Consider the following 15,446-nt stretch of genomic DNA (forward strand, 5'->3'; position numbering starts at 1 on the left):
GCTGGGCTGGCACCTCTGCTTGCCACAAAATGAATGGGTTGCCTGCTGGCATTGCTCAACCTACACAGGGCAGCACATGTCCCAGCAGCCTACTCTGAGCTAAAGGTGCTTGAGGGGGTAGCATCATGAGCCTCCCCTCTGGGTGGTCACTAGCCCAGAGCCAGCTGGCTACAGTGAGCGTGGAGGAGTACTATGGGATGTAAAGAATGCTCTCAGAACCTCCTGACAATATTTAACCCCCACTTCCTTGTTCCATAACTGGGAGAGCTACTCAGTGTGTTCCAATGCAGTGCAGAGCACAAAGCACTTTGCCATGTAGCAGCAGCTGTCCTTTTCAGTAACGCCAGTGAGATACCTTTGTTCACCCTTCCAACAGCCCTAACACTAACCCTCCGCATTAGCTGCTGTCCCAGTAGGCAGCGCTGGAAAATGTCTGCTATCTCTTCTTAGTTAACAGCTGCACTTTGAGGGAGTATCAGGGAGCAGTATTTGCACAACAACAGCAGAAATGTAGTTCTTCAGCATTACAGACCCACATGTTCTCATTCCTGATTTATATTAACAAGGAGAGAGATAAAAGGCTAAGATGACAGAAGCTGATGGCTGTGGCAGCTGGGATGAGTGAATTCCTATTTTGGGGTCAAGCTGGAGAGGCTACAGAGGGATAAAGTACCAGTGAACATACAAACAACTCAGAACATAGGGCCCCTCTTTCTATCTTCTTCCTCAACACCTCTCAGTCCTGCTGACAGGCTGACCTACAAGGAGTACCTCTCTTGCCTCTTGACATGGGTGGGCAGGGCGAAGCCTGGTCACATGCTGCTTGTGCAGAGCCTTGGGCGCTGAGACCAGCCAGCCTTGCCAAGGGATGTCCTCAGGGCTTCAGCTCTCTTCTGCCCCTTGAGGGAATGACAGCAGAGTAGCAGTCCCCTCACAGCTCTTTCCATGGGAGTGTGTGCAGAGCAGCTTGTCCACGCAAACTCCCAAAGGATTTTGTCTGAGTCCAGTTGCTTGAGCTGCCAGGCTGTGAGTTGTGGGAGAACGTGCCTTGCAGTGCATTACATCTCTGGAGGAATCTGCCACACTTCTTTCACTGCATCTTCTGTCAAACAATTCTGCACAGATTTGTTTCTCACTTAATCATAAGATCGGAAGAAAATATATTGAAGCATTTACAAATCTTTGGTCCTGATTTGCTCTTATGCACTGTTTTTGTCTGGCTACTCTTGCATGTGCAAAGTAAGTGTATTATGAGTGCCAAGCTGTTCTATGAGAAGGTTGTCCCGCTGCTGATCTACATGAGAGGTCTTTGTTTTTGAGCTCCAGTGGACACTTGGTTTGCTTGCTCGCCTCAGCAGGAACCCTAGACTGTGCTGGGGATTTCAATGAGAAGTTTGACTCATATGTCATGGAACAGAATAAAGAATAAATGCTTGGTGTGTGATGGCCACAAGAGGCCAGATTGGGTGCTATCTGGAACTTGAGCCTCAGACTATGGCAATGCATATCCTGCACAACTCCTGTTAAGGCCAAAGATTTACTCCAAGTTTTCACTTGTGTAACAGGACACCACATGGCCTGATGCGGATGTCCAGAAATATGTTGGTCAAAGCCACTCGAGCAGGAATTCTTGACCGCAGGAAGTGTCAGAGAGCCCTCAATTCCTCCCATTGTCAGTGTCCCCAAGGATGGCATCCACAGGGACTCTGTGTGCATGTCATGGGTCACACCACAGAAGCACAGTCGTGGGTACAGCTGGGAATCCTGATGCACAGCCATGTATAGGGAGAGTCTGGAATAAGCTCCCGTTCCTTCTCTGAAACACAGGCAACTTAGGAAACAGGGCATGAGAGGTCAAGAGCAAGGTACCCCGGAGTTTTAAATTTGCAGTGAAGGACTCAGACTGGGTCGGTGTTCAGGTCCAGCCTATGCTGGATCAAGTACAGGGAATACAGAAACAAAAGGACACAGGCCTTCCATGAGGACTGGTCCTTCAACCTGGCAGTGCAGTTGTCTTAGGCCTTATTTTATTCTTTCAGAGAGAGAACAATAGAAGTGCCAGCAGGAGATGAGCAACTGAACTAAATAGCTACCAGTCTTCCTTTCATCCCTATCTTCTCTTTTTGTTTTTTTTCCAGATCCGAAAGCGAAGCAAAGCATGCCGTGGAGGCCTGTGGGAAAATGATGTGCTGGTGTCTATCAATGGGAAGTCATGTGCTGGCCTCTCCCACGCTTCTGCCATGCAGATCATCGACTCCTCCAATGGTATGCTCAATATCCGAGTGAAAAGGTAAGCTGTTCCCAAACACCAGGGCTGTGACACTGCAGGCAGCAGGGCACCTTCATCCAGCACAGCAGCACTCCACATCCAGCAGGAGGAAGGCAAGCAGGGAGTCTTTGGTTTCTCTATGCTGTGAAGTGTACTAGGAGGAGATTCCCATGGCTAACATGGCCATCCAAAAGTTCTGCACTGTCTCTGTGCTGCTCTCCAGGTACCTAGTTGCTGAACAGACTCCATACCTTTGTGTTCCTCTAGTTGGAAGAAAACGTTTGCAATGGGAGAAATTTGCTGTTAAGAATGAACAACATAGTCTCCAACCATAGGGACACAGGGCAGTTTACCTTGGGAATTAATGGTCTCCAGTTCATTCTGGGTAAAAAACTATTCTGTAGAAATGGATTTGACTATATACTGGATAACTGAGCCACCACAGAGTCACACAAAGGTTACCTGAATACTTGCTACAGCAGGCCACTGTAGTACAATAGGATATGAACTGACTTCTACAAAGAGGTGGGTAAGGGAGCCCCTTTTTCTGGGAAGATGTATCTCTGCTGAGCTCTCCAATTCAGCAGAATATTAGAAACAAGGATCAAATTTTAAGCACACAAACAATCCTAGTGACTTTGTTGTTTCTACCTGTGTGAAAGCTATCCCAGTGCTTCAGAGCATGTTAGATGAGGACCAAGCTGTAAATCAAACGGGTGAAGATGAAGGCAGTAAAGCTGTGTGAGGGCCTAACGAGTTCACACTACCACCAAAACAAAAGCTGCCCTCAGGAAAAAGGACCCTTGTGAAGGGATCTGGGAGATGTAATTCTCTGCAGCCCTGAGGAAGCAGAGTACTGTGAGCAAAGGGAAGGGAGAACCACCCTGCTTGCTGGCATCTGTACACTGGGGGCCAAGGAGAGCAGTGCTCAGAGAAGGAAGCAAAGCAGGAGCATGTAGGCTACTTCCCTTGGCTATAGGGAAGGTGCTGGTGCCTTCTGATGTGCTCACTCTGTCAGTCGACTGTGATGAATTGGGATGAGTGAGCCCTGAACAAGGTGGCCAAAATAGCACCTGGTCCCTAGCCAAGGCCTTATCTCACCCCTTTGGAGCCCATCTGCAACCAACAGGTGCCTAGGCAAATTCTTTGGGCCAAAATCAGCACACTTTGAATTAGCGAAGTGACAAGCTTCTTGCAGGGTGCATGGATCAGCCCTCTGGGAGCCAGCATCGGATGGCTTGAGAATTACGTAACCAATGAATAAAGTTGGCTTCATTTTGGAGTAGTGGAAAACGAATCAAATATTGCTTTCTCATCACATCTTTATTAACACTTCATATCTATATTCACAGGCACAATCCAGGTAGCTGGAAGACAAGGTCATGCAAGTCATGTGTGCATTTCTGTTGGGGGATGTTTGTAAAGAGACAGGAGAAAGACTGAGACCTTAATAGATAGTGCAGAACAACAGAAAATACCTTATAAGCAGTAATGCTTTTCAGTTATCTGTTTACGTATTTAAAGAAGAGAAAGAACAGGGGGGTTGTACTCAATGATCTTTGGGGGACCCTTCCAACCCCTACGATCCCGTGATTCTGTGAACATCTCTGTTTTGCCTGGGGAGCTTTGCATTTTCTCCCTGGTATGAGTTCATAATACAAATGTTATTAAAATAAATAAACTGTCAGGAGAATTGCCCCACAGTGAGCTTCTGCCAATGTTTATATCTGACATGAATATAAATTTTTCACAGTTCAGAGGCTGGATAACGAACAGTTGGTATCATGAACTCCACAGCTTTACAGAGGCAATATTGTCTGCCTGGCTTCCCAATAAGCATGCTCAGAAGGCAGATACTTGGGGCTTCTTTATAATTCTAATGAATCAGGGGATTCTGGCATGGGAAAGAAGTTTCCCACCTCAGCTTTGTGGGTCAGAATCAAACTGATTTTGAGTGTTTAAGACTTGGTTTTCAAAGAGGTCTTGAAACAGAAACTTGGGATGAGAGCACACAGCTGATGTCAGAGATGAGTCTGCCCTTAACAACTGCACTGCAGATATCTGTCTCACACAAAAGACACCTGAAACACCAGCCCATCCTTCCCTGTCCAGCAGGCTCTCTCCTCACATGCAGTTTCCTTCCAGCTCCCCTCACCAAACAGACCTCATTCACTGCTTTTCCTTCTCCCCACAGGGCAGTTGGTGGGGACCAGACCGGCCCACGGCTTCAGCGCTCCCCTTCCCCAGGGCAGCGAGTGCTCTCCCCACCATCCCCACTCAGTCCGACGGCGCAGCTCCTGAGCTCAGGTGCAGCAGGAGCCCCAGCCACCACGCAGTCCTCACAGCCCCGTAGGCCACAGAGGCACCTGGAAAGCCTCACCTCCCCACCGGATAGCGAGGCCTACTATGGTGAGACTGACAGTGATGCAGACAATGTGGCCCAGGAGAAGCACCGCCGGGCTCGCAAGAAGTCCCCGCGCTCCCCGCCAGACAGCACCAACAGCAAAGCAGATGTGCCCCAGGACGAGGTGTCCCTGTCTGAGCAGAGCGGCTATGAGAGCTTGCCAGAGGCTGCCATGCAGGAGGAAGCCAAGGAGGCCAGCTGCAGTGGGGTTGCCAAGAGAGAGATTGCCTGTCCACCTGGCAGCCGTGCAGACACCCCTTTCTCAGAGAGTGAGGGACAGTTGCGGCCATCCTCAGCAGAGGGTCGTGAGACTTCTCCAGAAGCGATGCTCCTCCCCCATGCCACCAAGGCTATCCGAGCGGAGCGCCATCTCATCCCCATGGTGGGGCCAGTGGAGCACCCAGTTGATGAAGATCTAACCACCACATACACGGAGAAAGCCAAGCAGGCTAGTAAGTCCTCTGCACCTTGCCACCCATCCTTGCCCTCTTCCTATGCTTGATCTCCTTCCAAAAGCCTAATTCCTGCAAATGTCAAGGGGGTTAGCTCCTCTAGCTTTTGAAGAAGCAAGAGCCAAGTCGAACCTGCAGAGACAGGAGCTTCCCATTGCACATTTGCCACTGGGGTCTGGATCACCCAGGATATCCCAAGCACTATGTGAGAGAAAGGGCTGAGGGTCTTGGAGTCTCTTCCAGGAGCTTCAGGCATATGATCAGCTATGCAGTAGCTAGGGTAGAATCAATCTACTTCAGGTACTGACAGCAAATATAGGCAGGAGCTGGTAAATCAGTTAATGTGACAGTTCCTTGCAGGGTGGGTGTCTCTTGAGACCTTTCCAAGTGAAATAAAACACTGAAAAATTTAGTGTACTACTTGGGTGATGGATCTGAAAGTGACCTCAGTTGTTAATATCTTTCCTGGTTTCTGCTACATATGGTATTTCAAACTCAAACAGGATGTCAGAGTAAGATGTTATTTGACTTCGCAGTGGCTAATATCAAATACAAGGTAATAACTTGTTTTTTCACACAAGTATCTCACTTATTCAAATGATGAACTTATACTTCTCTGAGCCTAGAAATTAAGCAGGTTTCAGAATACTGACTTAATTGTGGAACAGACTGGGAAACTGAGACATAGAAAAGTTACCAGACTGAATCAGAGATGAAACACACAGATTCTAACTTCTATTTCTGTGCTTCCAACACTAGACATCTTTTCCTGAGACCAGATAATGTTTCAAAGCCATTGTTATGCCACTCTTCTCTCTTTTTCTTGGTCCTTTAGAGGTAACTATCAAATCTAGGCTGCATATTGCAGGCAGGGCACTGGCTTTCTGCTCTGCTCTGCGCTGAGGACAGACTCAATTGAGTGCTTTATATCAGGCCTTGCTCGGCAATACAACTGATTTGGTGCCTTGTAGTAGATCTTCCTAGTCTATAACATTCACTTTCCCTGGAAGCGCAAAGAAAGCAGCAGTTTCAGCCTCACTGACGATGGAGCTATTTTTTCCCCACTTGAATAATGTGCAAGCATGAGGTGAATGGTGAGAAAGGCATGTTCAGCTGCTCCCTGCCATCTGATAGTCCTAGCAGTGGATGAGCAAATGCTTTACATCAAGGCTTATTTCCATGGATAGTGTCAGCACAGAAGGCTCCCAGGAAAGCCAGGTATTCAATGCAGAACATTTCTGATGGCAAAATAATACCCCATGGCAGAAGGTGATGCAACTGCATTGCCAGCGAGAGGTAGGGTTCCTAGAAATATTAGAGACTGAGATAGTATTTTATTCTCCTATTACTCCCTCCACCCCTCATCCTCCTTCTGGATTATCTTTGGCTATGGGTGTCCTTATGCCAGAGGTGACACTGCTGTCTGATACCTGCTTTGAACAGCACTAACACAAAACAAATGTAGCTCACCATAGCCAACAGTTTGACCCCACGAGCAGAACACGGTGTAGTGGCAATTACAAACCGCCTGAACCAGGATTTGGTAGAGGATGAGATGGAACAAAAGAAACACAGAGAGGGGGGAGCAGCAGCTAGTGGTACCGCCTTAGGATGTCTTGTGTATAGTCAGCTGCTGTGTTGGAGCTCTCCTGTCCTAGCAAAGGTGTAATGGCTGAGAGTCTCTTCAGGCAACAGGTTTGGGCCTGTCTCTTTCCAAAGTTCTTGCCCTATCACAATTTGCATATTGTAATTGACCCATTTTTTTCCCCCAAAGTCTGGGATAAGCACTTATATCGTCCCAGCTCCCCACAGGACACACAGCTCCGACATGCTACTCAAAACTCAGAGTATTGCTGATGGAGACTGATGGGGTAGAGTGGGGAGCCGCATACCCTCAGAGTGTGGAGAACTTGCCCTACAGATAATAAGATTTCAGTTTTCATTGCTACCCAGTGGCTACTGTGCACCTTCATGCTTTGCTCATGAGAGCAAGAAAACAACGAGCAAATGGAGACTCTTGGCTGTACTTCGAATGAACTACAGGAGGGCATTCATACTTGTGAATAACCAGTATGTTGCCTAGTCTGGATAAACAAAACTGGAAATTTGTTTCTTTTTCACTAAAGAAAAAATATTGCTCATTTTAAATAAATTAATCCATGGAAAAACTGGGTATCTTCAGGATCTCCATTTATCCTCATTGTAAAGGGCCAGCCCAGATTCCACCTGATATGATTTCTGTGCAGTTTGGATAATACAAAAAGAAAGGAAGATATAACAAGGCCTGAGATCCTTCTGTAGTCAGAGCTGCTTCTCCTCTTTAAGGTACACTGTATTCTCACCCTCAATCTTCAGTTGTGTCTCAGGTGCAATGGGCTCAGATACCAGTTGCTGTCAGAAGACAAGCATACCAGGACAGCAGTCTGGTCCTAACTTGCTATCACACAGGAATTTGTGTCAGTGCAAGAAGTGCTTCAAAATATCTCAATTTAAACTTATCCACTGGACTATTTTTAATTCCTAGGACTCAAGAGCCTTTCCATATGCGGCAGGAGAAGGGAGGGAAGAATGGGGGGGGAAACTTCCTCTTCTGCTTTATATGGGCCTGACTGCAGGAGTAGATTAATCAAAGTTGCTACATTCTGTATCAGAAAAGGAAATCCTTCTTGTTTGAAGCGGATGTACAGCAGCACCACTTGAAGAGATGGGATGTTTATTTATAAGTTGCCTGTTCATTGGAGGGTCTTACAGATTACCTCTGCTAACAGAGTAGTCGCATTTCTCTGCAGAGAATGTGAGAGCAACAAGCCAGCTATCAGCCTGTTACAATACATACGGGTCACAGGAGTTGTGAAGAAGATAAAGTATCTGAATGGCAGTTTGAACTTACTGCACCACATTTTCTACTTGGCTTTCACCTTCAACAACTGTGACTGATAATTGCAGTTCCATGGTTGGTAGACTAGCTTATTCATTTTGCAATTCAGTGCAGTGTAGAAGACCCGAAAGTTTAGGTCTCCATCCTGTCTGTTTAGAAGTAGAGCAAAAAAACAGTTTGCTTGGCCCGGGAGCTTAAAATTAATCACCTGCACTATTGATCTTACAGGGAGCTTGCTTCTTGAAGTATGAAGCAATTTTGAATAACCTTTGGTCCTTGCTACTCAATGAGCAGCCAACAACTAAGGAAACAAGGACAAAAACCTCCATGGGTGAATCACTGATGAAGAGTCTGATCTCACTTCATCATGCATTGACCTGGAAATTGCCTTCACTAGGGAAATCAATTTACATACACTGGTGTGTGCAATCTAGTCATACTCCTTTGCTGCCTTTGCTTACAAATGCATTTAATAAGAAAGACAGCAGTGAAAGAAATGCAGTGCATCTGGAACACTGTTCATTCAGCGTTAGGATTAAGTATGGCATTTGAGCTTATACCTTTGGCTTATATTCTTCTACCACAAGCACAGAGGTTTTATTTTCATGGTTGATGCAATAGCTGCTTGGGCAGACAGAAATTGCCCAATAATTGCTAGGTTCCAGGATTTTCAGAGTGTAATTGGAAGAAATTATAATGCAAAAAGGCAATAAGAATCTCTCTTCCTGTCCAGTGTTGTTTTCATCAGATCTGAAGTGACATGGGACTTACTGAAAAGGTGGGGACAAGTAGGTAAAACTACTTAGTGGCAATAATGGAATGAGAAAAAATGATAGTGATGTGGGAGAGCAAGGCATAAAAGGGCGGGTCATAAAAGGACTTTGACAAAGGGCAGTTAAATAATGGGGTCATTGTTCAATAAGAGAAAATTAATGGTAGGGAGGAGAAAAACATCTATCTGACAAATATCATTCTTCAGTTTTCCTTTAATCCATCACAGGAAGATAGAACAGTGTGTTGTGAAATCTGTAAAGGTTTACTGCTGTAAGCATACCTACTGCTTATGTTAACCAAGCAACTGGCCCTTAGTATAGAGCAAAGGGAAGCAGGAATAAGGGGAAGATTCAGCGTATCTTGATACATTGAGTATATTGAAAAGGACAAGTCTGAATCTTACTCTCTCCAGAAGTAAAACGTAAAGAACTACTGAAAACTGTATCAGAATAGCCCTCAGCTCTTGGTTAGTACTTCAGAACAATAGGTAGAGACTCAGGGAAAAAGACCAAGAACGTCATGCTTCTTGTAGGTATGGAGTTTGGTGATGACTAATAAATGCTTAGCTTTGGTTACCTGAATGAAATAACTATTTGGAACACATTTAATGGAAAACAAAATGATCAGTAATTAAACGAAAAAAAGAAAGCAGTCAGTGACCTGTTTGGTAAGGTAACATACTTTGTGGCTAAAGAAATAAGGTGGATACAGCATGTGTTGACTTCTGTAAGATATCTGATATGGTTCCACATGACTTTTCCAAGTAGAGAAATATGGATGAAATGGGACTACTGTAAGGTGACTACACAATTGGCTAAGAATAGAACAGAAAACATAACTATTAATGGCTCATGATGTCAGGTTAGCTAATTGGCTAAGTTGGTAGTAGTGTTTCACTTGGCTTCTAAATCCAGCGGGACTACCTCTATATTTTCACTCATAGAGCTTTGAACATGAACATATGTCAATCAAATGTCTTCTCCACCTCAATGTTATATGACTGGTGAAAAGACAGATGATTAAAAATCCCAACCCTCCTCTCTTCTGTTAGAGGATCTTGTGTTCTGGCTGTACCTAGACAGAACAGGCAGCATGTGCTGTGGGGCAACCTGCAGCAACTAAATTGCTGTTATTCAGAACTGGGACCTGGCTCTGACTCCTTGCAGCTTTCTTCTACTCTTTCTTCCCTCAGAAACCCAGGTGCGTGGGGGACATTGGGATGGGAGGTGGTTTACCTGGATTGAGGAAATCAGAATTGTTCCCAGGTCTTCGTATCTGCTTTTAAACAGCAAACTATTCCTAGTGACGCTTTTAAAATATTTCTCTTGAATGTGTTCTACCTATCAAGCAGTAATAGCAGATGGCAGTAATACCATTTTTAATGGATGGTCTGAGGACTGAGTAGAGATTGTGATGTATTAATCAGAAGATGTCATAAAGCATGAAAGGTATATATAGCTGTCTTGTGGAAGGCTGGGTTTTTAGAATGAGGTGGGAGCTTGGCAGGTTGCAGAAATGGACTAAAATCAATTAGATAATAAGAATGTACGACACGTTGCTCAGGATTAATCAAGTGCACAGATGGTGAACATACGCTTCTCTGTATTACCATGTGCACGCAGGAAACACTGAAGGATGAAGAGATGATGAATCAGTACTATCCTCCTGTCAGACATCAAACAATTTGTGAGCAGCAGAATTAACAGACCCTGGTGTCCTTTTCATTTGTGTCTCAGATTTGATATCTCATTCTGTAAGAGATGCAAGTCTGCCTGATGATTCTCATATGGGAACTCCTAATCCTTTGTGTATTTTTCATTTTTTTGGTGCCCAATTATGATTTCACTCAGGGTTTCTGCTTCCTATGGTGGGATCTGTCTCTGTCCAGTCAACTTTTTTCATGTAAACACAGAGGAGCTTTGTATCTTTGTGAGTCTGGACTTAAATTAACAAATGGGCTCAAAAGCTACTAGGGTGAATCAGATAGATCAGAAGACATAAAGCATGACTGCATAAACCTTTCTTAGGTCAGGCTAAAAATGCAAAATGCAGTACATTCAACAGGTGCTGTCCTGGTACTCTCGTTGTAGAAGACTGTATAGGGAATATCCAGGGCCTGAGAGTGAGGTGGCAGCATAGGAATGCTGACCACATATGCTGCCTTTTGCACTGAGGACACATTTCCATCCAGCTCAGGAAAAGAAAAAACAAACAAACAAAAAAACCAACCACAAACTCTCTATCATCTAAGGGAGATTTTTTTGAGTGAACAAACTATTCAGATCTCCAGCAGGATACCATGAGACTAACACTAAGTGTTAGTGCTAAGTGCTAAACTATATATTAAAATCTTGATAGATAGACTTCAATGTTGTGAGACTGAATGTCTGTAATGTGCTAAACTGGAAGCAAAGCCAGTACTTATGCTTTACAGTTTGCAAAGCTTATTTGATAAAAGTATGTGAAAATACAAGAAAGAGAAATAAATGTTGTGTCCCAGAGTTACACCACAACCTTTAACTAAAGGAATATATAATCTCCTTCTTTATTCTTTGCAATTCAATCATTGGCATTACTTTAAAGACTGGCTTTTGAGAGAGATATACTTGGAAAGCCCATATAACCTATTCAGATCTTATTTTGAAAGGACTCCAGGTATGAAGAGCATGAAATGTCTGTATCCTCCAGTGACTTACTGAGATACTTGCAACATTAGCTATGGAAAAATGACCTTGTCTAACATAAATAGCTGGAAGAATAAAATTCTAGTTGATCCCATATGAAAAGGTTGTAGGCAAAGTAGAATTTCACAGCACATAAATCTTCTTTTGATCTCTGAAATTAGCAGCATCCATATTTTCAGTGGTATTGACTTTTCTAGAATTTGGTCTTTAGTAGTAAAATTTCCTAGTGAAAACAAACACTATTTGACATGGTTAAAATCTGCTTGTTTGGTAGTTTTCACGAGTATGCATTAAAATTCTGTAATGGGTCCTTATCCTGAAAAAATGTATGGTTTTTGTGCTTCTTTTTCCTGTAATTAGTAACTTAATTCATTCCTCTTCAGTGAGCTTTAGTTAAGTTAGGGCAAAGAAAAATCTTTATAGGCTTTGGCTAATAGATTTGTTTTTTGTGGATTATTCCAGCAGACCTTTGGACAAAATTTGAGTTAGAAGTTAACAAAATGTTTTCTGTAGAAATTTTCCTTCATAATTCAGGAAAGTTTCATAATCTTCCTGTTTACTGTCTTATCTATTCCATTTGAATGTTCTTAATATTTTTTTTCAGCACTACAGAGCTATATGTTGATTTCCAGTTGCATATTATATATATCAGATTCAACAAGGTTTTCTCAAAGAGATTGTATCCCTGTATATATAAATACTAATCAGAGAAGAAGGAACAGATTCATCTTCACTGCTTTTGCTGAAAAAACCTTGTTTGAGGCATGACATGTCTCTATTACAATAACGCCGCCTGAGGAAATCGTCATCCCTGGCATTCAGCGATGGCAAATGGACTTTAGGAGGCATCGTGTGGCATTTGAGGGACAGGGCTTAGTGGGCAATGTTGGCAGCGGGTGGATGTTTGGACAAGATGATCTTAGAGGTCTTTTCCAACTTTAATATTTCTATGACTCTATGGTCAGACCTTCCTTTCTCTGGACTCACTAACACTCAAGATGGTGTTCTCAGAGATTTGTAGATTCCCAGCACTCTCTATTCCCTTCTTCTTTGTCCCCCCCAGTTCTTACTATCATCACCTTGTATTTCATCACCTCTCAGTCTCTGGTGCTGGAGCTCTGAATGGCACTGCCAAAACACTTGGTCCCCAAACCCTTTATCACTCTCCCTGAGCATAGCCACACTTTTTCTCATAGGTGACAGCCTTTGCCATTCTAATTCAGTTGAACACTTCACTAGAGGCATATAGATTAGGAGATTAGGATCTCCTAATGATCATCTGTCAAATGTCTCTTAGTCCTGGCGTACAACAGGAACCAGTATCATAAGCTGATGCTCTTCAGATGTGGAACAAAATTGATATACAAAGGAAAAGAAAGCCTTTCCTTATCTTTTGTTCCTTACATTTTCCTGAAGCTGGGTGCTCTCTGTGGGTTTCAAAGGAGGAAAGTTTCTTTCCTCCTGAGTGGATTTCTCTACTTTGCTGCACTGGATGTGTGTTAACCTCATCTGTTTGAAGGGTTCATGGAAGTACCAGTTAGAAACAGTTTCTAGCCTGAAGCTTGCACCACAGAAGCAGTGAGAACAGGGAGAACATTTTCTTATTTTAAGACAGAAAAGAACAGGATATTTTCCCAGGGATTGGAGGGAGGAAGAAAAAGGGAGAATGCCTAAGTGCCAGGTGACAATGTCCATCACACTACTAAGTGATGAAACTAAGAAGACAAAAATAGACAAAGTGACCTCATGGCTTTTGGCAGCAATGCCTATGAGACAAAAGAGAGGCTTTAAAAGGCTTGTGGAACTGATAGCAAAGGGCTTGGACACCTCAGAGTTTTTGGTTCTGGTCCAGCAGGAAGCTGCTTTGCTTCTCTCTGTTTATGGGGAGCTGTGAGTTAAACGGGCTTTGTGACATGCCCAGCTCTCCAGGTCTGGACTCTGACTTCTCAAGCTTGGATCAGCCTTATGCAGGTACAGATGTCTCCTCATTTTTCTTTCTTTTTTTTTTCTTTTTCATTTTGTCCTTTCCTCTTCTTCTCCTCTTCTTCTCCTCTTCCTCTCCTCCTCCTCTCCTCTGCTCTCCTCTTCCCTCCTCTCATCTCCCACTTCCACACCTGCCTGTTCCCCATTCATTTCTCTGTTCAGCTTTCACTCTTCTTATTTTTCTTCAATAAGTCATCTCAGGAAGATTCTGTTTTTTTCTTAAACCATTGTAAGAGATTGTAGCTTGAATACCGTGATCATTTTTCTGTTGGGAGAATGGCTGTAATTTGTTCAGCACTTTAGCCTTGATAAGAAGGAAAGTAGGAAGAAAAGGGAAGCAAGTCTTAGGTCCTAGAGGGCCTCAGTTTCCAGCTGCTTGAGAACATAGAGTAGTTCAGACCAATATCCTAGGGAAGCTGTATGTAGATTTTAATGCTGAGCCTGGCCCAAGTGTTGGTAGAGGCATAAGCCAGACTATCTACAGTATTTGCTAGCCCACACTGTAAATCTGAGCCCTTTCACAGTGCACTGCTGTCAATAGGGGCTCAGACACTCACTTTGGATGGTGTAGCTCCTGAGCTCTTAGCTCCCATGCACAGTATCCTCCTGTGAGTCACTCGCACAGAGTTTAGGTAGTCTGAATGTGATTTAAATTCTGTAGCAATGCTCTTCCTCTTTGTAAATGTAGAAGCAAAATACAGGCCTGGTGAGGTGTAGGAACTGGATGCTTGTAGAAAGAAAGAAATCTCTCTTGTTTCCTCCACTGGGAACCCCCAGCCTCCCCTGGCACAAGCATGCAGATTTCTAAGTGGAGTAGACAGACCTTCAGGAATTGTAATTCATTTCCATCATGGACAGTGGATCTTTGAGGCAAGTACACAACTGCCCTGAATAGCACTAAGTCTCCACAAAATCCTGGACACTGTTAGTCTTGGTTCAGCAAGGCAGAGTCAATATGTAAGGAAAGTTTTGCAGAGAGCTTTTACACTCCAAGTGTAACTGTAAATGATGAACCGTTTGTTCAGGCCAGAACTGATTTGGCTTCTTCTAGTTTTCTGGGAGCAAAGGGAAGGAGTGGACTGAGCATCCAGCTGCAGTAATCTCAAACCATACAGGTGTCCTTGCTGAAATCACAGGGTAGCAGCATGTGCTGTGAATGGCTGCAAGCCTTGAGATCAGTCTTCCTTTGTCTTTATTTTAAGCTTCTGCAAGGATGGCTGCTCTGCAAATCAACACTTTATTTTCAACATGAAGTACGAGAGGAAGCTCTTTTTGCTGTGGTTACACTAATGCAGTATAGAACTTACCGCACCCGTAGCACCTAGCCAGGTTTTGGGGGATATCTGCAGCCCTCAGGAAAACTTGTGTCCTTCCCAGCTAAACTTCCTCTCCCACTGCTGACACCCAATGCAAGTAGCTCTGCTACATTATCTTGTCCCCAGTGAATGAGTGCTCTGAGATAAAGCAGTCAAAAGGCTGGACAAGGTGATGTGGTTTTTTGGCAATCAGAGGCAAGCAGTGGGTGGATTTCTCGTCTGTACTACCATGCTGGGGAAAAGACAATGGGAGTAAGGAAAATGATAAAATGAAAGAAACTGGAGATTATCCTACAGCTTGGTTTTGATCAACTTTTTTTTTTTCTCTGCAAGATTAGTGCTGATTTCTGTCACTTGAACACCAATGATAGGGAAGTACAGGCTTTCCTTGGGTAGCCGAGTTTGGTTTTCTGTTGAATCTTGCTCATACCCTGTTTTCCCTATATGTGGGGTAAAGAACACAGTGTTCCTCCCTGGGGCTTTGCTGTCCACTGGACTGGCAGAGCAGATGGAAAACGATTATCCTGCACTTTCATGCCAGTGTCCCAACAGGTGTCAGCTTTTCCAGGCAAGCCTGTGTAAGTAGATTCCTTCTGGGCTGGCTGATCAGTCATAGAGGTCTGGGATTCTTGCTCAGGAGCAAATGATCTGCTTCCTTGCTGGGCTTGGGGCACAAGCAAGGGACT

General features: G+C 44.0%; 2 protein-coding genes across 5 annotated transcripts in view; one reads left to right on the forward strand and one right to left on the reverse strand.

The window, feature by feature from the left end:
- The window catches only part of SEC24C (SEC24 homolog C, COPII component), a 95,285-nt gene that overhangs the window by 46,127 nt on the left and 33,712 nt on the right, over window positions 1–15,446 (reverse strand). The window lies entirely within an intron of this gene.
- SYNPO2L (synaptopodin 2 like) overlaps window positions 1–15,446 on the forward strand; it is a 31,042-nt gene that overhangs the window by 10,732 nt on the left and 4,864 nt on the right. The window contains exons 2-3 of one of the 2 annotated variants that reach the window (XM_015866507.3): window positions 2,139–2,290; window positions 4,464–5,125. In XM_015866507.3, coding sequence (XP_015721993.2) covers window positions 2,139–2,290; window positions 4,464–5,125 — 814 coding nt within the window. Of the gene's footprint in view, window positions 1–2,138; window positions 2,291–4,463; window positions 5,126–13,253; window positions 13,433–15,446 lie in introns of those variants that run through there. The other variant, XM_085554404.1, reaches the window with a different exon arrangement.

Source organism: Coturnix japonica, chromosome 8 (assembly GCF_054131305.1).
Source record: "Coturnix japonica strain WE chromosome 8, WE-NBRP24, whole genome shotgun sequence".
Classification (NCBI taxonomy): domain Eukaryota; kingdom Metazoa; phylum Chordata; class Aves; order Galliformes; family Phasianidae; genus Coturnix; species Coturnix japonica.